Source organism: Aspergillus multicolor, assembly GCF_047715735.1.
Source record: "Aspergillus multicolor strain CBS 133.54 unplaced genomic scaffold BDW74scaffold_43, whole genome shotgun sequence".
Taxonomy (NCBI): domain Eukaryota; kingdom Fungi; phylum Ascomycota; class Eurotiomycetes; order Eurotiales; family Aspergillaceae; genus Aspergillus; species Aspergillus multicolor.
In genome coordinates this window covers 61,250-80,669 of record NW_027395994.1, presented here as the reverse complement: position 1 = coordinate 80,669, position 19,420 = coordinate 61,250, and the positions used below count along the sequence as shown (strand labels likewise).

At 52.6% G+C, this 19,420-nt stretch overlaps 10 protein-coding genes across 10 annotated transcripts; 7 read left to right on the top strand and 3 right to left on the bottom strand.

Annotated features, from left to right (window-relative positions):
- Positions 1–152: 152 nt before the first annotated feature.
- Positions 153–1,917, top strand: BDW74DRAFT_171174 (uncharacterized protein; the record flags this gene model as incomplete). Its single annotated transcript, XM_073727268.1, has 6 exons — positions 153–349; positions 398–495; positions 542–879; positions 926–1,051; positions 1,106–1,438; positions 1,495–1,917. 6 exons carry the CDS (start codon positions 153–155, stop codon positions 1,915–1,917), a joined length of 1,515 nt encoding a protein of 504 aa, XP_073578639.1.
- Positions 1,918–2,880: 963 nt separating this feature from the next.
- BDW74DRAFT_162681 (uncharacterized protein) lies at positions 2,881–4,146 on the top strand. Its single transcript, XM_073725997.1, has 3 exons — positions 2,881–3,288; positions 3,353–3,614; positions 3,963–4,146. Exons 1-2 carry the CDS (start codon positions 3,078–3,080, stop codon positions 3,589–3,591), a joined length of 450 nt encoding a protein of 149 aa, XP_073578638.1. The 5' UTR covers positions 2,881–3,077; the 3' UTR covers positions 3,592–3,614; positions 3,963–4,146.
- Positions 4,147–4,578: 432 nt separating this feature from the next.
- On the bottom strand, positions 4,579–7,773 carry BDW74DRAFT_188798 (uncharacterized protein; the record flags this gene model as incomplete). Its single annotated transcript, XM_073731814.1, has 8 exons — positions 4,579–5,266; positions 5,321–5,399; positions 5,450–5,465; positions 5,513–5,679; positions 6,033–6,300; positions 6,367–6,720; positions 6,783–7,493; positions 7,555–7,773. The coding sequence occupies 8 exons, from the start codon at positions 7,771–7,773 to the stop codon at positions 4,579–4,581; spliced, it is 2,502 nt and encodes an 833-aa protein (XP_073578637.1).
- Positions 7,774–8,145: 372 nt separating this feature from the next.
- Positions 8,146–9,321, top strand: BDW74DRAFT_183230 (sialidase family protein; the record flags this gene model as incomplete). Its single annotated transcript, XM_073730454.1, has 1 exon — positions 8,146–9,321. One exon carries the CDS (start codon positions 8,146–8,148, stop codon positions 9,319–9,321), a length of 1,176 nt encoding a protein of 391 aa, XP_073578636.1.
- A 41-nt stretch (positions 9,322–9,362) lies between these two features.
- Positions 9,363–10,403, bottom strand: BDW74DRAFT_188794 (dihydrodipicolinate synthase family protein; the record flags this gene model as incomplete). The annotated part of the gene is made up of 2 exons (XM_073731813.1): positions 9,363–9,893; positions 9,945–10,403. 2 exons carry the CDS (start codon positions 10,401–10,403, stop codon positions 9,372–9,374), a joined length of 981 nt encoding a protein of 326 aa, XP_073578635.1. The 3' UTR covers positions 9,363–9,371.
- A 308-nt stretch (positions 10,404–10,711) lies between these two features.
- Positions 10,712–12,791, top strand: BDW74DRAFT_188792 (Zn(II)2Cys6 transcription factor; the record flags this gene model as incomplete). Its single annotated transcript, XM_073731812.1, has 3 exons — positions 10,712–10,861; positions 10,911–11,017; positions 11,066–12,791. The coding sequence occupies 3 exons, from the start codon at positions 10,712–10,714 to the stop codon at positions 12,789–12,791; spliced, it is 1,983 nt and encodes a 660-aa protein (XP_073578634.1).
- An 891-nt stretch (positions 12,792–13,682) lies between these two features.
- On the top strand, positions 13,683–14,720 carry BDW74DRAFT_183227 (aldo/keto reductase; the record flags this gene model as incomplete). The annotated part of the gene is made up of 1 exon (XM_073730453.1): positions 13,683–14,720. The coding sequence occupies one exon, from the start codon at positions 13,683–13,685 to the stop codon at positions 14,718–14,720; it is 1,038 nt and encodes a 345-aa protein (XP_073578633.1).
- Positions 14,721–14,785: 65 nt separating this feature from the next.
- BDW74DRAFT_183226 (uncharacterized protein) lies at positions 14,786–15,763 on the bottom strand (the record flags this gene model as incomplete). Its single annotated transcript, XM_073730452.1, has 3 exons — positions 14,786–15,007; positions 15,072–15,376; positions 15,433–15,763. The coding sequence occupies 3 exons, from the start codon at positions 15,761–15,763 to the stop codon at positions 14,786–14,788; spliced, it is 858 nt and encodes a 285-aa protein (XP_073578632.1).
- A 445-nt stretch (positions 15,764–16,208) lies between these two features.
- On the top strand, positions 16,209–17,301 carry BDW74DRAFT_188786 (uncharacterized protein; the record flags this gene model as incomplete). The annotated part of the gene is made up of 2 exons (XM_073731811.1): positions 16,209–16,847; positions 16,908–17,301. The coding sequence occupies 2 exons, from the start codon at positions 16,209–16,211 to the stop codon at positions 17,259–17,261; spliced, it is 993 nt and encodes a 330-aa protein (XP_073578631.1). The 3' UTR covers positions 17,262–17,301.
- A 713-nt stretch (positions 17,302–18,014) lies between these two features.
- On the top strand, positions 18,015–18,543 carry BDW74DRAFT_162677 (LOG family protein). Its single transcript, XM_073725996.1, has one exon. The coding sequence runs from the start codon at positions 18,029–18,031 to the stop codon at positions 18,401–18,403; it is 375 nt and encodes a 124-aa protein (XP_073578630.1). The 5' UTR covers positions 18,015–18,028; the 3' UTR covers positions 18,404–18,543.
- Positions 18,544–19,420: the final 877 nt, after the last annotated feature.

The window sequence follows — 19,420 nt, the reverse complement described above, 5'->3', positions numbered from 1 at the left end:
TTTGTTGCTCTGGGGAAATCCGGGGACCCCGCACTTTTCTTCTTGACAGCTCGGAAACCAGTCCGTATCATGCCATGTTCCAGCAAGTCAAATATGCAGTATGCCCGCAGTCAGCTTCACTCGGAAGAGACCATCTCCCCATACTTCTCAGCATGGAACAAGCCAAGCAACAGGTTGAGACCATCGACAAGGTCGGCATTCCTCCACTACAGGAGCTACCGCTCCCAGTGGAACTGGAAGGACAAACGCTAGAGGAGCTGCGGCGATTGGAGAAGAAGCTAGTGCGCCAGCTTGACTACCATCTCATGCCGGCAGTGGTCATACTGTTCCTCATGAACATTTTGGATAGGTACGTCCCGCGCCTATTTCTCCTAAACAAATCGCTGATCAGCTCTAGGAATAACATCGCCAATGCTAAGATCTCCGGGCTGCCTACCTCGCTTGACATCACGAATACTCAGTACAATACCTGCCTGATGATCTTCTATGTCGGCTGTATGTCTGCCTATAATCCAATCGAGCAATCGCTGATGTCCGTTAGATGTCCTAACCCAGGTGCCGTCGAACATCCTCATTCTCAAGGTCAAGCCCTCATTGTATATCGGTTTCGTCACGGCAGGCTGGGGAATTGTTTCGATGTGTCAGGCCTTCACCACCAATTTCGCCGGCCTTTTCATGTGCCGTTTCATCCTGGGCCTCATTGAAGGGCCATTTCTGCCCGGCGTCTTCTTGCTCCTCTCATGCTGGTATAAGCGGTCAGAGCTTCCCCCGCGCATTGCGATACTCTATGGTGCCAATATGCTCGCCAGTGCATTTGGTGGGTTGATTGCGGCGGGGATCATCAGCCGGATGGAGGATAAGTCAAACCGACCGGCGTGGGTATGTACCTCAACCTGGCCTATGTCTTCTGTGCTAACAACTATAGCAATGGCTCTTTATCATCGAGGGCGCCATGACCATAGCTATTGCTATACTGGTTATCCCATTTATCCCAGATTTCCCTCAAACCACGAAACGATGGTGGCTCAGTCGCGAACAACAACTTCTCGCGGTATACATCCCCCTCCTGCAAGCTCCCCCAAAGCAGTTGCTGACAATGTAACAGGACTGGCGACTCCAAAACGAAAACGCAGGCATCGAAGACACAGACCCCAAGTCCCTAACCTGGGGCGTAAAGCAAGCCATCCGCGATCCAAAGCTGTACATGTTCATCATCATGCAAATGTCGCTCATCACCGCGCAATCGTTCAACAACTTCTTCCCATCCATCGTCGGGACCCTCGGGTACAACGACACCATTACGCTGCTGCTCACGGCACCCCCGTACTTCGCCGCCTTCATCTGCTCCCTATGTATCTCGTTCCATGCGGCGCATAAGCAGGAGCGCGGGCTCCATGTTGCGATTCCGCTGCTGTTCTCCTTCTTGGGGAACCTACTTGTATGTTCTCACTTTCACCTTCAGCCCCAAGCTGCACCCGCTAATCGACTCGCCAGGCAATGTTCATCCCCACAACCGGCGGCCGCTACTTCAGCATGTTTCTCATGACAGCAGGCTCCTACTCCCCCTACAACCTGTGCGTCTCATGGCTGAGCTCGTCTCTCCCGCGACCGCGCGCCAAGCGCGCCGCCGCACTGGCAATCATGAATCTTATGGGTGCGGGCGTCGCGCACTTCTACACCTCGTACATGTTCCCTGACTCCCAGAAGCCGAGATACTACGCCGGTGGCGGGATCATGAGCGGGGCTTGCTTGCTTTGCGCGGTGATGGCGTTGACGATCAAGTGGTACCTCCGCAGGGAGAATAAGCGGATGGACGAGGAAGAAGAGCGGAGTACGGAGGTTAGTGCGAGCGCGACTGGGGCTGTTAGTCGACTGCTTGGAGAGGAACAGGTCCTTTCGTTTAGATACGTGCATTAAATTGCAATATCCGATAATTTTAAATGGGAAACGACGCGTCGTGCGGGCGAATTACTGTTGTTGCCTCACTGCCTGAATATGTCCCGTTTTGTACTAGTCTCGGCAAACAATGATTCGGCCATCTGGAATAACAACGCGTTCGCGAGCAAGACGCATTCTTATGATCGAGATAACTCGCTTTGAAAGGTAAAGAAGCTCGTCTATGTTGAAAAGGTAAAGCCCAATGCTGCTGTACTAGGTATGTAGCTGATGTAAGCGGCTTTATGCGACTCCTCGGGTATTCCTCGGCTAGGTTTGCCGCACCAAATATATATATCTGGAACTCAAACCATTAGTAACTTGGAGCAACGAGCGCAGAACTTTTGTTGAAGGGGTAGGTAGATACCTCAAAACGAGGGCGGTATCCGCATAGATTTGGGTTTAACGCAATCAAGGCTGCTTGATAATACAACAATATAATTATCACTGAACTTGCTGTTACGGAAGCTTCGGAGGCTAAACATCGGGACTGAAATACTCCCAACCTACAGAGTACCTAAACATGCTTCCTTCCTTGTCAAAACTATCTTATCATATCACACCAATCAGCGCGTGGCAATGACGTATAATTCAACACGGAAGTCACGTTTCGCGAAGGGGTCTTTATGACTTTGACTTCTGCCGATAGACAATCACTCTGCCGCAGCTTCCAGTCAGCAAGCTTGGAAGCATCATGATCTGCTCTTCTCATTTTATCACATTGACCAATAAGAATGAATTCTCGGATTGGCAATCTCCCTCCGACACCGCGCCAGCAACCCCTCGTGCTCCTCATCCTCAACACCTGAACGAACAGCTTCACAGTGAACTCGTACAGTCCATCCAACGTGTTGACCATACTGTAATCTCTGATTGACTTGAGAAGCGGGTCTTTCGGCCATGTATTCCGCGGCCGTCTGTCGCACCTCCGTTACATTCGAGAATCCCGTCTCGTGCATCAGCCGTCTATTTGCTGGGCCAGTGCGCACCGCCCCGTCCAAGGGTCGCCAACCCCTCTGATGCACAACCCCGCACTTGCAGCGTTGAAATAGTTGGAATATTCCAGCCCTTCCCTCTAGTTCTTGTTACTGTACAGGTTTTCACAGCCTTCTTGTTCCCCGTCATCCCTTCTTGCGTCAACCATGTTCCGCCCCAATCTCCAAGAAGACAGAAAGATTGCGAATGCCGAGACTATCATCTCGTATCAATTTACCGACCGGCTTCAAGCTCGACACGCATTACAACTGGCAGATAGTGCCCATCCAGATGGGAACAAGCATCTCGCTCTACTGGGTGATGCTGTTATCAAGCTGGTTCTGATTCAGGAAGGCCTTCGTCGGCAGGCAACTCGTGGTAAGGAATAGCACACTTTCAACCGTGATGACCTAAATTTGACTGACCTGTCTACTGCTGCTAGGCCAGATAAATGAGGTCCTCTCGCTGAAGTCGTCCAACGCCGATCTTGCGCAGCAGGGCTTCGCCAAAGGCCTGTCAGCATGTGTCTATAACAATCAATCTCAAGGGAATACAGTCCACCAGGGCCCGATGGCGTCGACTGTGGAGGCCATCGTCGGAGCGGTTTACGTTGATAGCGGAGAGAGGATTACGACTGTCAAAGTGGTTATGAACACATTGGGTGTTTCGTGGCCGGAGTGATCCATTCTTCCAACACAGGTAATGTATACTGTGCCCCTCCTTGGAAAACAAAGTCAAGTTCGGATCGACTGCTCGTGTTAATGGGACTCTAGTTACTCCCCGTAGCGGCCTACAGATGCTCTTCTGCCGGTGCTGGTTGGCGGAACCTCAAGAGGCGGCAATCGCATTTCGAAGCGCGGTAATATCCCATGGATGTAACCACCGCGCTTCGAAATGGATTTTCGCGTCTTGAGGTTCTGTCCACTTGCCCTAACAGAGGAGCTTTCATAGGCCTTTACGAGGATGAAGTGGGCCTCTTCAAGCTACGAGGGCGCTTTTGACTTGTTTTACGCCAACATGTATGACGAGACCCATCACTAATGCCAACCTAGGCTGTCGTGACTGTGTGGTAATGGCAAGACTATATCTTCATCAACTGAAGAAGAATGTGGCAATCTTTTCGTGTACTTAACGATAAGTGCTTCATCAACTGAAGACTCAGACACTCGTTTTTGTTGCTAGTATTCATCACTATCAACTTGGGTTTAATAGGATATGACTGCCTCGAATTAAAAATGTTCAAGTATGATCGGTGCTAGTAGTGGCGTCTCTATGGCGATTCTTTACACCTTGATGAGGAGGTCTACCCAGAGCCAAAGTCATTTTCTCCGGAGATGTGGCTGGACAGCCAGAAAGCGAAGAATGGAGCCGCCCGAGCGCTACTCTGTTTGGTTTGGGAAGTGGACGAGGTGATGCCTTGGGCTCAAGTATGCGATATTTACGCCTAGGCTATCACGCTGCTGACCTGGTGAACGCAGTCTCGCCTAGTGCGAGTTCCTAGTTATATCTAGGCCTCGCCGCTCTCTTCCGCTTCTTCGACTTTAAGCTGCATGACATAGGTATATCGAGCTGGCCCACGTTTATTCCCTGCCCCTCCCCAAGCTGGACGTCCGAGGCACGAGTCTTTGATGGAACGCGTGACGTCTTAGATCTATGATATTGTACAATCTAATCCAAGTCAACCTCCTCATCGTCATGGAACACCACAGCCCCCCAGTTTGGCCGGTTGAACCTCTTCCCCTTTGGTACCGCCAACCCATCCATCGCCTTTATCTCCGCCTCATCAAGCACAAAGTTCCCCCTCAAGTTCTTCTCGATACGCGCTGGATTTGTGCTTTTGGGGATGACGCTCCACCCCCTCTGGATGCCCCAGCTGAGCATTACATTCCCCGTCTCACAGCCTCTTTTCCTTGCGATCGAGGCGATGATGGGATGTTCGTGCAGTGTACTTCCCGTTCCACCCAACGGTCCAAATGCCGTCTGATGGATACCGTGCTCTTTGCAGAAAGCATGGAGTTTGTCCTGTGGAAGTAGCGGTTGAATCTCGGTTTGGTTCACGGCTGGGACAATCCCGGCTGTTTCGAGTAACTTCATCAGGTTGACTGTTGAGAAATTTGCAACGCCGATTGCCTTGACTCTGCCCGTGTCGAGTAACTTCTCCATCTCGCGCCAGGTGTCGCGGAAGTCCCACCCTTTTGCATGCACTGTGCGGTCTTCTTTGCCGTAGTTCGCATCACCCGGCGAAGGGTCGAGTGTTACCGGCCAGTGCATGAGGTAGAGATCTACGTAGGTGAGGTTTAGATCGCGCAGGGACTTGTCGAGCGCAGCTTCAACGCGGCGGTGGTCGGAGGACCATCTAAACCCCCGCTGTTAGCCGACAATTTATGGCGAGCAATCCATGGTGTCTTACAGCTTTGTCGTCACAAAGTACTCCTCCCGTGGAACCTTCGTATTCTTGAAGACTTGCCCAATCTCTGCTTCGTTGCCGTCTGCGGAAGTCAGATTTGCGCTCCGCAAAGAGCATCATTGTTCAACATACATAGAGGGGCGCAGTCCTATATCGGTCAGCTATCGTATGCTTTGCTCTGGGGAGACGACGTACAAAGTGCCTATACCCTGCATCAAAAGCAGCCTGTACTGCGGCCGCTGCTTCGCCAGGCCCGGCCTTCCATGTGCCGAAGCCCACGGCTGGGATCTTTGCGCCTGTGTTTAGCGTGAAGGTTTCGGTCGCCATTGCTGTGGTTGATTTGCTGGGTTCTGCACCCAGGCCTGCTATACCATTCATTCATATAGTGCGATGATCCTCCATACCAACCCCGCGACTCGCTCGGATAGAACGAACGGGGAGAAGGCCGATGGAGGGATGGCGGAGCATCTCCGGGCTGAAACACCACTCACGGTGCTGTTGATTGGAGTACGCTAAACGGAAGAGGGGCTTTTGACAAGGTCCGGGGTATCCTATCCTTTCTGATGCGTCATTTCATTCCAAGATTGATATCTCTACGCAGCAGTCTCCACATGACTCGACCGGCTCTCGCGCTTCCCTCCATCCTCATCTGCACCATTATGCGCCAGGTTCTGGTCTCGCCCCTGCTCCTCAGCCAGCTTCGCGTCCCTCACACCATGCCTAACCGTCTCCTCCGCGGTCGGATAAGCATGCCTCCACATCGTCCACAGCGGCCGCTGAAACAGGTCATCCATACTCTCAATTGACCGTCCCTTCAATTCAGGCAGACAGAAGAAGATAAAGACAACGCCGAGATACGTCAATAACGCATACAAGAGAAAAGCCCCGTATCCCATGTTCGTCAGCATGTTTGGTGTTGCCCGCGTGATGCCGTAGTCGATTATCCAGTTCGTGAAGAAGCAGAAACCCATGCAGACCGATCGCTGCAACAGCCGCTGTTAGTACGGACTTTGGAATAAGGCGTGTATTAAGGGGATAGGACCGCTTACAATTCTCGTCGGGAAGATCTCTGCTGCAACGATGTAGCACGCGACGCTGTGACCGAAGGACCATCCGAAGGCGTACAGGTAGATCCAGACGATTCCCACGATGCCGCCGGCGGGCGTGCCGCCCATGTCTGTGTTGTCCTTCCCCGCGAACCGGAGGTAGAGTGCGAGATATAACATTGCTGTGCCTTGAATCGTTGCTCCAATGAGAAGTGGGAGGCGGCGCCCTACGCGGTCGACCAGGTACGCGACGTAGAAGATGGTCGCAGCTACTTTCACCGCGCCATAGACTCCGGTTGTTAATAAGGATGGGTTATCTTCGACACCGATGAGCTCGAAGATTTGAGGCGCGTAGTACTGCAGCAGTCAGCAACCCTCCTGTACTACCTCAGGTAGGGCAAGGATAAGACTGGACCTACGTTCAACGAGTCTGTTCCTGTTAACTTGTGGAAGATAAACAACAAAACGGCAAGAACGAAGCGCTGCAGATTGCTCCTGTTGCCGAAGATATCCTTGACGACGACCCAGTAGTTGTGGCCCTGGAATGTCTCCTGCTCAAACTGTACTTGTGCTTGAATCTCACGGAACTCAAGCTGAATGTAGGGATGGTCAGGCGGCAACTTCCTCAGCCGACAGAGGTTCTTCAACCCTTGCTCAGCTTTGCCATGATTGATGAGATACCGCGGCGTCTCTGGAACGAAAGGAATCATTAGCACCATCAATCCGCCAGGGATCAGCTGGATAGCCATCGCAGTCTGCCACTGCGTATCATCATTCTCAATACCGGGCTTGCTCCAAAGCGAGACACCATAATTCACCCAGAACGCCAACATTAGCGACGTCACGATCATAAGGTTATATGTCGCCGTCATTGACCCACGAACGGATTTGGGCGAGTTCTCTGCCAGGAATTGTGGGCTGAGCATCGAGCTCGCGCCCACACCAAGGCCACCAATAAACCGGCCTGCGAGGAGGACGTCGTAGTTTGGGACCATCTGCATCGCGGCACCGAGCATAAATACCAGACCCCAGAGGAAGACGGACCACTTTCGACCGAGGGAGTCGGATGTTGGGGCTGCGAGGAGGGAGCCTGCGGCGCCGCCTGCTGCCACCATGGCTGCGATCGTGCCCTAGTACACGCAGGCGTATCAGTGACATCTGATCCGTTGTGGGAGGTGAAAGTGGAGTTACCTTCCGGTTATCATATTCCGCTTGCGATAGATCAATGAGACCAAAGGCCGTCTCAAACGAAGGCAGAGTAAGTATGCCGCCGATATTGCCGGTATCAAACCCATAGAAACACCCGGCCCAGGCGAGGGTAACCAGCAGATACAGCAGCCGCAGGTTGAAGATCTCCTTGGGATCAGTTTTGGCCTCTTTGCTGGCCCAGAGGCTTGTTCCACCGGCCATTATCGAGGAGTATCAGAAACTATGAACAACAGAAAGGTAGGCAGGAAATAAACCGCCAGTCTAGCGAGAGCAAATCGTCTGAAGATATCAGGTGGAGTAAGGGCTACTTAAGCACCGACTAAGCGTTGAGGATCTCCGCGCTTAGCCGTTCCCCATGGGGTGACCGTCCCACCTGTTGATCAGCCTGAATGGGATATCGGACTGTCGTCCGCAAAGCTTGACGCTCTCGGAACATGCCCGAGTCTCGGTCTGGCCTCCGCTTACCAGGGTAGCATTCGGTTACTGGTTGCATGACTTAAGAGAGGTGGCTGGAGCTCTCACTCTATACCTCGGTACATGCGAAGCTATACACAACCCTTGCACGATACGACAATGTCAGTCACGCAAGAAAGCCTCATGACCCTACTCGACGGGCAACTTCGTCAAACGCAAAGAACGTACACATACCAAGAAGCATACCTGCGTCCAGCGACAGTCCAATGTCACGCATCGAACCTCCTACGACTGCCCAACGGCGATCTCCTTTGCGCCTGGTTCGGCGGGAACATGGAGGGAAAGCCCGATATCAGCATCTACCTGGCTAGACTACGATGCGGAGAGATAACCTGGAGCGAAGCAATGAAGGTCACGCACGATGATACACGCAGTGAACAGAACCCCGTGCTTTTCAAACACCCCTCCGGCGAGCTCTGGCTTCTATATACATCGCAAGATGGTGGGAATCAAGACTCTGCAGTCGTCAAGCGCAATATCTCTATTGATGATGGACGGACCTGGAGTGAACCGGCCATTCTCTTCAATGAGCCAGGCACTTTCATCCGACAACCCGTGATAGTCCTCGACAACGGCACGTTCGTGATCCCTACGTTCAAATGCCGCGTTGAACCTGGCGCAAAATGGATCGGAAACGACGATATCTCTGCTATCCGCACATCAAACGATCAGGGCAAGACGTGGTCCGAGATCCCCATCCCCGAGAGCACAGGCTGCGTACACATGGAGATCCAGCGGCTCAAGAGCGGATCTTACCTTGCTCTCTACCGCAGTCGGTGGGCGGACTTCATCTATATCTCCACTTCGCGCGATGGGACTTCATGGAATGCGCCGACGCCGACATCTCTGCTGAATCCCAATGCTGGGATATGCTTCGATGTTTTGCCGTCTGGTCGAGTGGTTGTTGTGTATAATCACTCCTCGCGCAAGAATGCACTTGGGAGGAGAGAGGGACTCTATGATGAGATTACCGAGGGGAAGGATAGTCGTCCGAACCAGAAGGCGAGGAACGATGGAAAGGAAGCATTCTGGGGAGCACCCAGGGCACCGCTTTCGGTTGCGTGGAGTGATGATGAGGGGAGGACGTGGGAGCATCGTACGCTTGAGGAGGGGGGCGGGTATTGTCTGACGAATAACAGTGAACAGAAGCGAAACCGGGAGTTGTCATATCCCAGTATGGTTGTTGGCGAGGATGGGACGATTCATATTGCGTTTACCTTTTGGCGGCAGACAATCAAGTATGTGCGCATTGGAGACGACTTCTTTAGACCATAAAATAGATTGCCAATGTATATAAGTCTTCTATATATGATCTTGTGATGCGATCAAACTCTATCAGGTATTGACTGCTCAATCTCGACCAGGTGCTGCATGACCTGCACAACCCAGTCCTGCTTGTCCTTCCCAGAAGGCTTATAGGGCTTCCGGGGCCAAAATGCCTTGGGATCCGTGACACCAGCCCCCGGCCCAGCAAAGTAACCGGCTGCAAACTTGGTCGGTGCAATACCTTCCTTGCAGGCTTTCTCTGCCTGAGCTATCAGACCCTGCAGCTTTGCAGCTTGCTGGAGCTTCCCTTCCTTCCATAATGTATATAGACGAGCCACAGATTTGGGGAAAACATTCCCGATCCCCGTCACGCAGCCCGAGCCACCGCCGATGAGACAAGGAAGCAGCCAGTCGGATGATCCTGCGTACACAGCAAACTGCTCATGGGTATACTCGTGCGTCAGCCGGGTGACCTTTCCTGCGTTGCCGCAAGTGAGCTTCGTGCCGACGATATTGGGATGTTGCGCGAGTTCCGACATGACATCCGAGTTTAGGTCGACGCCATTGCACATGGCAGGGAACTAGAGTATCAAAAGTCAGTATACAATCGAGAGCATTCGAGATGTACCTACGCTGTAGATGACGATGGGGATCGGGCTGTTTTCGGCAACCTCGCGGTAAAAGTCCACAATCACGTCTTTTGTCACAGCTTTCACCCAGTATGATGGTGGCAGCAGGAGTCCAAAGTCCGCTCCAGCTTCGTGTGCCTCTTCCGCAAGTCGAATTGACTCATTTGTAGATTGTCCACTGACTCCAGCCACGATGGGGAAATCTTTCAGTCCCAGATCAGTCGCAGCTCGACGCGCCACTCGAACCAGTTCTTTCCTCTCACTCGCAGAAAGAAGGACAGCTTCGGCAGTTGTTCCAGCCATTACCAGGCCATCAACACCCCCGCGGACCAAGTAGGCAAAGTATTTGTATGAGGCATCGTAGTCAATTTCTTGGCGTGCGGTCGGCTTGTAGAGGGAGAGGACGGGGCAGTAGATGCCGGGAGGGAGAGGTTTAGTCTTCGCGGCAATGGTGGACGTCATATTGAATACTCGCGATATTGTATCGTAGTACCTGAAAGTATCGCTGGTTCCCTAGTCTCCATCCTTATAATGTCAGCTGTCAATCCCACGGCATTACCCCCTCGGAGGATGGCCGATCGGCGGAGAACAGTCCGCCATGCCTTTTATATCAACTGCCATTGGCCGTCAAGTGAGGAGACGATGGAGACCAACCTTTGTCGCACCGAGTCATGCAGGAATGGGGCCATGGGCCTCTAAGAAATCTCCCCGTGGGGTGGCAGCTTCTCTGTCTCCGCCATCAGAACCGTTGATGAAGTCAATCAGCAACGATGCCGAAGCGAAAGAGGGAATCAGAGACAATAGAGAATGGCCATCCAGATTCCTCTTCCGATCATGGACAGAAAGGGAATCGTCTAGTTGAGGTCTTGCCTGGGATCACCCGGAAGATCACTGCTTGTGCAGCCTGTCGCAAGAATAAGGTGCGGATGCTTGCTTTCCACGGTCGCTGGGTATCGCTAATGAGAGCAGATCCGCTGCGACATGTCCGGCGATGGCCCTCCCTGTGTCCGATGCCGCCGACGAGGTCTGTCGTGTGTGTTGAATCGGAGTTTGCAGTCGCTGATTGACGACACCAAGTAAGTCGTCTGTCTGCGTGGAAAGAGCGACCGGCGCTGACCAGGCAGGAACGTCCAGCTCCTCCAAACCGACGTTTCACATCTTCACAACACCCTTGACCTGCTTTGCCAGCACCTCGGATTTGAGGGCCCCAAAGCCTTGGTTTCGAAACCCAACGATGGCGATCGCGATGGCTCATCCCCCCCTGCCGAGCCCGAACAGGCAGGACCACAAGAGGAGGAAGGCTGCGAAGTGTCGCCCCCGGAATCTCCATCCGCAGTCCAAGCCCCGATCGATACGTTTCTTGATATTACGAAGATCAAAAGCCCACATTCCATCGAGTCACCTCCAAGTGCGCGAGCGAGCCGATCGAGCGCAAGGTCGGACCTGATCAGCAAGGGAATCATCACCACCACAGTTGCCGAGCGCCTCGTCCATCACTACTTCTCAAGGCTGGACCACTATCTATACGGAATAGGCGGGGAGTATCAAGGCCTGGAGCACCTACGGGCGAGCGCACCTATCCTTCTAGCTGCCATCTGCACTGTGTCGGCTCTCCACGATCCCCAGGACCGAGCAGTCTACGAAACCTGCAACCGCGAGTTCCGGTCGCTCGTATCGAAATCGACCTTCGAGAAACGAGACGTTGATTATATACGGGCGCTATGCATCAGCTCGTTCTGGCTGGCAGATGCCTCGCGGATACTATGCAGTGATGCGATCCGACGGGCAGCCGACATGCGTCTACATCGAAGCTTCGACGCACTGTTCGAGGATAAAGCAGGGTTAGGACATGCGCATGGACCCTCAGTGCCTTCTCCATCATCACAGAACCCAGCTTTGGCCACCGACCGCGTACGGTTGTGGTATCTCCTCTTCGTCTGCGACCAGCACCTCTCTATTCTTCACAATCGTGACTCACTCCTTCGCAGCGACAAAGGCATTGCAGTTGGGTGGGAGACCTATCTTCACCGCGCAGAGACATCCGAGTCTGATGTCCGCATCTTGTCGCAAGTCTCTCTGCTACTCATCATGGGCCAAGTGCGTGATGTCTTGGGCTCAGACAACCAGACCCCTTTGCCCCCAGCACTGGCCAGCCAGATCCTCAACTACTCTCGCCAGCTAGACAAGTGGTATACCAAGTTCTCCGGCCTCTTTGTAACGAATGCCTTTATCGGCGAGTTCCCGAAACGAGGCCTTCAGCTGCACTACCAATTCGGCAAGCTATACCTCGGGCATCAAGTATTCAAAGGGCTCCATGGCAGGCCAATTCCACCACATTTCCTGACAGCTGGTGTCATGGCTCATGATGCAGCAGCCGCTATCTTCGAGATGATCCTGAGTGAGCGGGAGCTACAAGAGGGCCTCGTAGGAATGCCGCACTATTTTCATGTCATGATCGCCTTCGCGGGCCACTTGCTGCTGGAGATCTGTCAGAATTACTACCAACAACTGGGTATCAAAGTGCAAGAAGACTTCCAGCTCATCGACGGGGCCTTGAACTTATTTCGTAGTACACAATGTATTCCTCAGCATCCCATCTGGCGGATGACACCTGGACTGAACAGAAAGCTACATGATTGTACCTCCAGCATTGGAGCCGCTGTCCCCTCTGCCACCGGGATTATGGGAGTTGAATCATACATCCAACCGACCCTTGGGAGCCAGCAACTGACTTCCTACTACCCACCAGTTCCCCGTGCAGAAGCATCTACGAAGCCCCTTGACGACCTCCTCTTTACAGACTTTGGCGAATTCAACTTTCCAGACCTGACTTCCAACTTCATGACATAGAAGGGACAAGCTTGCCTTGTATTAGCATCAAGAACTACTCGTGGACGAGGCATTATTCCCAGCACTTCCCGGGCATGGAGCATTTCTTGACTGCAGGCCAAAATCTGGCCGTGGATTTGCGAGGGTCTCAGCCACGTACCATTATTTTGCATGGATACGAGCCGACAACTCAAGGATTAGCCTTCTAGTTGGCGAGCATTTCGTCACTGTGTTTGATTTGCGGAAAGCTTTCTTTGCTCGAATGAGTCTTCGTGTACCTTCCAGGCTTTATGGCAGGTTGCTATACAAATACCTCCATCCGAAAGGCCATAGTATTGGGGAAGAACCGTCAGGCTAAGAGCTTTGCTGTGTAAAGAGAGCCGCCAGTGCTTCGGTACGTCATCGGTATTCCGTGCGATGTTCCCAATGTTGCTGCGGGGAGCCCTAAGTCTTGATACTCTCGATATTGCTGCAGAGGGGACCATAGTGTATTACCAGAGCAGGCAGGGGCAGAAATGAGAATGTAACTAAGATAGCTGAGTCGGAGTACGGAAATAATGGCGCTGTCCTATTCAAATGATTTTTGTAAGTACAAAAAAAGACTTTCGGAATGCGCCCGTATCGGCGAGTAAAGCGCCATCTGCAAGGGCATACTGTCTGCCCCAGCGGAGAGAAATCCGCCAACCTGTTACGATAGACACCAGCTGCTCGGTGCGCGGCCGAGGTTGTATGTTGCAATGATGATGCATTATGGTGGACTCCAACTGCTCCTGGAATAGACACCAATCGTATCGGGGCAATTCCGAGCATGCCGTACACAACACGCATCTCGGAGTCCTCCAGCAATCCCCACGTCGTCTTTGAACGTGATTAGACTCACCACGCTCCAAGATCTCTGGTCAAACCTGAACAATGGAGTCAAAGCCACAGATGGAATACCAATACCTAGGCAAGAGCTCGCTGAAGGTCTCCAGAATCATCCTGGGCTGTATGACATTTGGCAACCCCTCCTGGGAAGGAAGCCCCTGGGTCATCCCAGAAGAAGAAGCCCTGCCCCTCCTGAAAAAGGCCTACGACTGCGGCATCAACACCTGGGACACGGCGAATACATACTCAAACGGGCAGTCCGAGGTCATCATCGGCAAAGCACTCCGGCGCTACTCCATCCCGCGAGAAAGAGTCGTTATCATGACGAAGCTGTATTACCCCGTCATGGAAATCACCTCAAATGCCCGTCCAAATCCAGCCGTCAATGATGGACACCTCGTGAACCAGATGGGTCTAAGCCGGAAACACATCTTCGCTGCCGTCGACGCGTCCCTACAGCGCCTGGGGACAACCTACATCGACGTCCTGCAGCTCCACCGCGTCGACGAGAGCGTCCGGCGCAATCCGGAAGAGGTCATGAAAGCCCTGCATGACCTTGTGGAAATGGGTAAGGTGCACTACCTGGGTGCCTCGAGCATGCACTGCTGGCAGCTTGCGCGGCTGCATTATTCGGCGAAGATCAACAACTGGACCGGGTTCAGCAGCATGCAGAATCTGTATAACCTGCTCTATCGCGAGGAGGAGCGGGACGTTAATCCGTTTTGTGAGGTTGAGGGGGTTGGTCTTGTTCCGTGGAGTCCGCTGGCTAGGGGGTTGCTTGCGCGTCCGGTGGATGTGCAGACGGAGCGCTCGAGGAGGGATGTTAAGGCCGGGAAGTGGTTTGCCGGGGAGCAGAATGGGAGGATTATTGGGGTTGTGGAGAGGATTGCGGAGAGCAAGGGGTGTTCTATGAGTGCGGTTGCGGTGGCGTGGTTGTTGAGGAAGGGGGCTTGTCCGATTGTTGGGTTGAATAGTGTGGAACGGATTGAGGCGGCGACTGAGGCGCTGGGGTTAAAGCTGAGTGAAAAGGAGGTACGGATGCTAGAGGAGCATTACCGGCCGTTGGAGGTCCAGGCTATGTAGATTCTTTAACTGTATGTACAGGCATGATTCGTCAACATTGAAGCTATTGTTCCCTTCCGAAAGGATCAAACAGGCATCTCCCGCCTAATCTCCACACTGGCTATTCGCGGATCGAACTCCGAAGTCACCGTCAGCCTCACCTCCATGTTGACTTTTATCAGGAGGTTAAATAGAAGGCGCTCAATGAACCCATCCAAGCCCAGCGTCTGCGCCCCTCCCTTAAGCTCCACCATCCTAACAGCCCCCTCAACATGGTTCTTCATGGTCATTTCATCATTCGTCCAAAGCTGTCTTTGTCAGCACACTCTCTCCTTATTACTAGCATCACTAAAGCCAATTAGGGTATCGTACCTCATCATAAGCCAACATAATCGCCTTCATGACCGTCATATCCGTAAACCACGGTGCCTCCGCATCAATCGCCTCGCGCAACGACCTCAGCAACTGCAGTTTATACCGAAACGCCATATTATTGTACGTTTCAGCCTGCCGCTGTGCCCGATAACATTCATGAAGATGCCGCGAGGCAGCGAGGAAGAGGATGCTCAGCAGACTCTCCTCCGATAGCGCAAGTGGGATCCAGGCGCGTGTCATGTGCCGGGCGAAGTGCACGTCTAGTGCGTTGCAGCGCATCATTAGCACGACGGTAGTTACGTCTAAAGCGTATATTTAGTATCTGCCAAGGATAAGATAGATATGGCTGGATGCTTACAGTGATCGAAGAGCATTTCTTCCAATGGGCCTAGTTTCCTAACCCAGCTGGCGAATGGGTCTCGGCGGTGGTACGAGAGGAGATGGTTAGGGTCGGGATTCAGCTCGTCCATTCCATATCCGGCAGTAGGCAAGGTAGAGCGCTCATTTGCTTCCCTGGCCTTCTTGGCCTTCTGGGCCTTCTGAGCCTGGTACTGAATCGTGCGTAGACGGCGCTCTTTGGCGTGGGTGGAGCGTGCGGCGTGGGACCGAGCGAGTCGGCGCTGGGCTGCGGTCGAATCGGCTACCGAGGCCGTTGTGCTGTGGATGAACTGCAGCTTCTGGGCTGGCATGGTGGTGTTTCGAGACTTGTGAGGAACCTTGGAAGGAGAGAAGATGAAGAGCGAGAGAAAGTCCGTCTCAGCTGAAACTACAAGGGGGGCTCAGCCTGGTCTAGCCTATTTCGGTTAGGGTAACACGTTGCCAAGCATTGTGACTTCCTAAAGGGGGTAAGTCCCTGACAGCTGGAGATAGGGCTATTGCCGGGTCCGATCGATGAGAGACAGCTGAGTCTGACGGTCAGCTAAAACTTTATAAACGCCTCGAGGCATGCGCCAAGGCCTCTGCCTGCCCGATATAGAGATGCTACAGTTAGTCATGATGTGCTTAGAAATGCTGGTAGCTGTTGCTCGGACTCAGGGACTGTCCGTGAGACGCCGTACACTATGGTATATAACCCCTAGAAGATCCAGGACTTTATCAAAAACTTGACTCGTTGGCACAGAGATACCTTCAACCATGTCTGGAACAGTTGTCCTCACCGGAGCTAACGGCTCTCTGGCACTCGGCTTCGTCGAGTCCTTCCTCGAACTATACCCACACCGCACACTCATCGCCACTGTGCGGAATTCATCACCAAACGACCCCAACACCGCGAAATTGGTGCAGCTTGTATCTAAATATCCGTCTGCGGCCGTTCGCGTCGAAGGTCTCGATCTAGGAAGTCTCGCAGCCGTGCGTTCCTTCGCCGATAATCTAGCTACTCGGATATCATCCAAGGAACTGCCGCCCATCTCAGCCGTTATCTGCAACGCGTTTACATGGTCACTTGAGGCTGGCCAGAAGTTTACATCTGATGGCTTTGAGGCTACATTCCAGGTCGGGCATTTGTCTCATTACCTGCTTGTTCTGAAGTTGCTTGGGAGTATGAATGCCAGCTCGGGACGCATTGTCATGCTAGGATCGACTACACATTACCCAGAAAGACCAAATCCGCTGTCTTCGCTGCGACCTGATATACCGGAGGATATTGAAGAGCTTGTCAAGCCAAAACCTGATCCGACGCATCTTATCCATGATAGGGGGTTTCAGCGGTATGGGACGGCTAAGCTGGCGAATGTTATCTTCATGGAGGATCTGAACAGGAGACTGCAGGATGTATGCCTCGACTTTCTCATATCCTTGAAGGATTTCAGCTCGCTGACAGGAGTTACATAGAATGCAAACCTCTCCAATATCACCGTCACAGCCATGGATCCCGGCGGTCTTGTCGAGTCAAGAGCTCAGGGGGAACAGAAAGCAACAGTTCAGCGTCTCTTCGCTGTTGTCAAGTTCCTGATGCCTGTCTTGAAGCATCTAACAACAACATTGCGCACCAACAAAGATGCTGGTCGAGATCTGGTTGCTCTCAGCCTCGATCCGAGTTTCGAGGGGAAACGCGGTTACTTTGTTGGGCAGAAGAGGGATACAGCGGCCAAGGTAACTGGTGATGGTGAAGTGCAAAAGAGGCTCTGGGAAGCATGTTGGAGATGGGCTGGACTGGGCCCTGACGAGACAATTCTTGGGCAGTGAATGTCTGTACGATCAAGTCATGATTATGCAGTGTTTGTTGCTATTCACTTCTTCTATCTCTCTTTGTGTCACCGGGTCTTCCTTCCGCATTCACAGCCGGCTTCACTCTTAACAATGGTACTGGACTTCTGGGGAAACACTATAGAATCTACTCCAGATCCGCCACGAGGTTCAATTCCGCTATAACCGCCCAAAACTCCGTCTACCTCTCTAATCAATTCCTTAGTCTCCTCTATACCAACCCTCTACAACCATCAAGAGCTCTCAAACCAAGGACATGTCTGACGTCAAGCCCGCCGTCGTCGCCGTCTTGTAAGCCCTTACCCTCCCTACCTAGGTAACCTCACCTTGATACACCAACCCAAACTAACTTCCCATCCAGCTGCGGCGCAACCCCAGGCAAGGACCCCGCGCACCTGGCCGCCGCCCACGCCCTCGCCATCTCCCTTCACAACAACAACAACGCCCAGCTCGTCTACGGCGGCGGCACCACCGGCCTCATGGGTGAGATCGCCAGAACCCTTGTTGCCCTTTCTGGCCCCAAAGCCGTGCTCGGTATCATCCCTCGCGCCCTCGTCAAGGTCAAGCTCTCTGACAAGAACGGTGCTTCGACTTCGACTACCGATCTCAATGCTGGAGGTAAGGACGCGGAGCGTGTTGCCTCTGCTGCTGAGTTCATAATCAATGCCATTCCTGTCTCCGAGTACGGATATACCACCATCGTCCCCGACATGCACGCCCACAAGCGTCTTATGGCGGCCAAGGTCATGGAGGGTGGACCCGGCTCTGGCTTCGTCGCCCTGGCTGGCGGCTTCGGGACCATCCAGGAGCTCATGGAGATGATGACTTGGAATCAGCTTGGTATTCACCAGGTCGGCGTGGTCCTGCTCAATGTCAATGGCTACTGGGATGGCATTGTGCTTTGGATCCGCAGTGCCGTTGGGCAGGGCTTTATTAGTGCGAAGAATGCGAAGATCATTGCGGAGGCGAGTGATCCTGCTAAGGTTGTGGGTTTGCTCATGCAGTATCAGGCGAGTGAGGATCGTTTGCGTCTGAATTGGGTGAGCAGTAGGTGGGCTCTGACATATCCTGGCTTTTCTTGTTTTTTTACGTCTGCTCAAAGCGGCTGCTGCACTGGGTGAGCAGTTAGCTCGTCTCTCATGTTGTCTTTCTTGTTTTCTATGTGTCTGCTACTATGTGCTCTCTGATCTATGAGCTGGACGGTTTAGTTTAAGTTCCTTATCTGGGTAGTTGGAACTCTGTTGTCACCTGTCAGTCCGATCAATCAATCCCAGCCAATGGTCTGAGCGGACTCTCCGTAAATCAAACATGCATAATACGGCCAGTTGTCCTTGCAAAAGTATTGACGTAGCAATCGCTATAAGAATAACTTCAACAACACAAGTCTTTCGTTTATATCATCTTCCATTATCTACATTCCAGAGTCCCAGGTGATATTTTCTCACCAGTCGTACCGTACTCAAGTGAATCAGCTTTCTGGTCTCCTATTCAAACTTCCCCATCCTATTCAGACTTCGCTGAGTATATAAGTGGGTAACCAATTCTCCTTTTTCTTATACCCACGGTAAACAAACAGAAAATTAAGGAAGAGCGTCACTGACAGCTCTCGTCCCAGCAAACGGCTTCCACACAACAACCATGAAGTACCTACCAGCCCATATCATCCTAGCGCTCCTCGCCGCAAGCGCCGTACAAGCAGACCACGCAGGAGGAACAGAAAATGATGATTGCCAGTATGTCTGCACCTCGCTCGTAAAGACCTGCTATACCATGGCCGGTGCGGTCTACGGTACGGTCTTCCAGGGGGATGCGCCTGATGCGATCCGCCGGTGCAATCAAGCCTTTGAAAAGTGCCTGGATGTCTGTGCTGGTGCTGCGGCCACCGGCTCCTGGGCTTCTAGCATGTTTCATGTGTATCAGTTGTTTAGGGGGGTGTGGTGGTTTGTGTGAGAGTTGATTAAATGGTTGGTGTCTTTCTTGAGTGGGTTTTTGCGAATTGTATAATTCATTTGGGGATCTTTGGTTGTATAAATTGTCGTTTTCTACCGTATGATATAGCGCTTGCTTATGGAACTGAAGCCTACCAGTTCAGGGCTTACCATTCTTGTGTATAATTTCCAATTCGTTCAATCTCAAAG

Excerpts from the sequence above, each read along its gene's own strand:
- BDW74DRAFT_162677 (XM_073725996.1), top strand. The coding sequence starts at position 18,029 with ATGGAGGGTGGACCCGGCTCTGGCTTCGTCGCCCTGGCTGGCGGCTTC.
- BDW74DRAFT_162681 (XM_073725997.1), top strand. The coding sequence starts at position 3,078 with ATGTTCCGCCCCAATCTCCAAGAAGACAGAAAGATTGCGAATGCCGAG. Across the intron at positions 3,289-3,352 it reads TCGTCGGCAGGCAACTCGTG|GCCAGATAAATGAGGTCCTC; the intron begins GTAAGGAATAGC and ends TACTGCTGCTAG.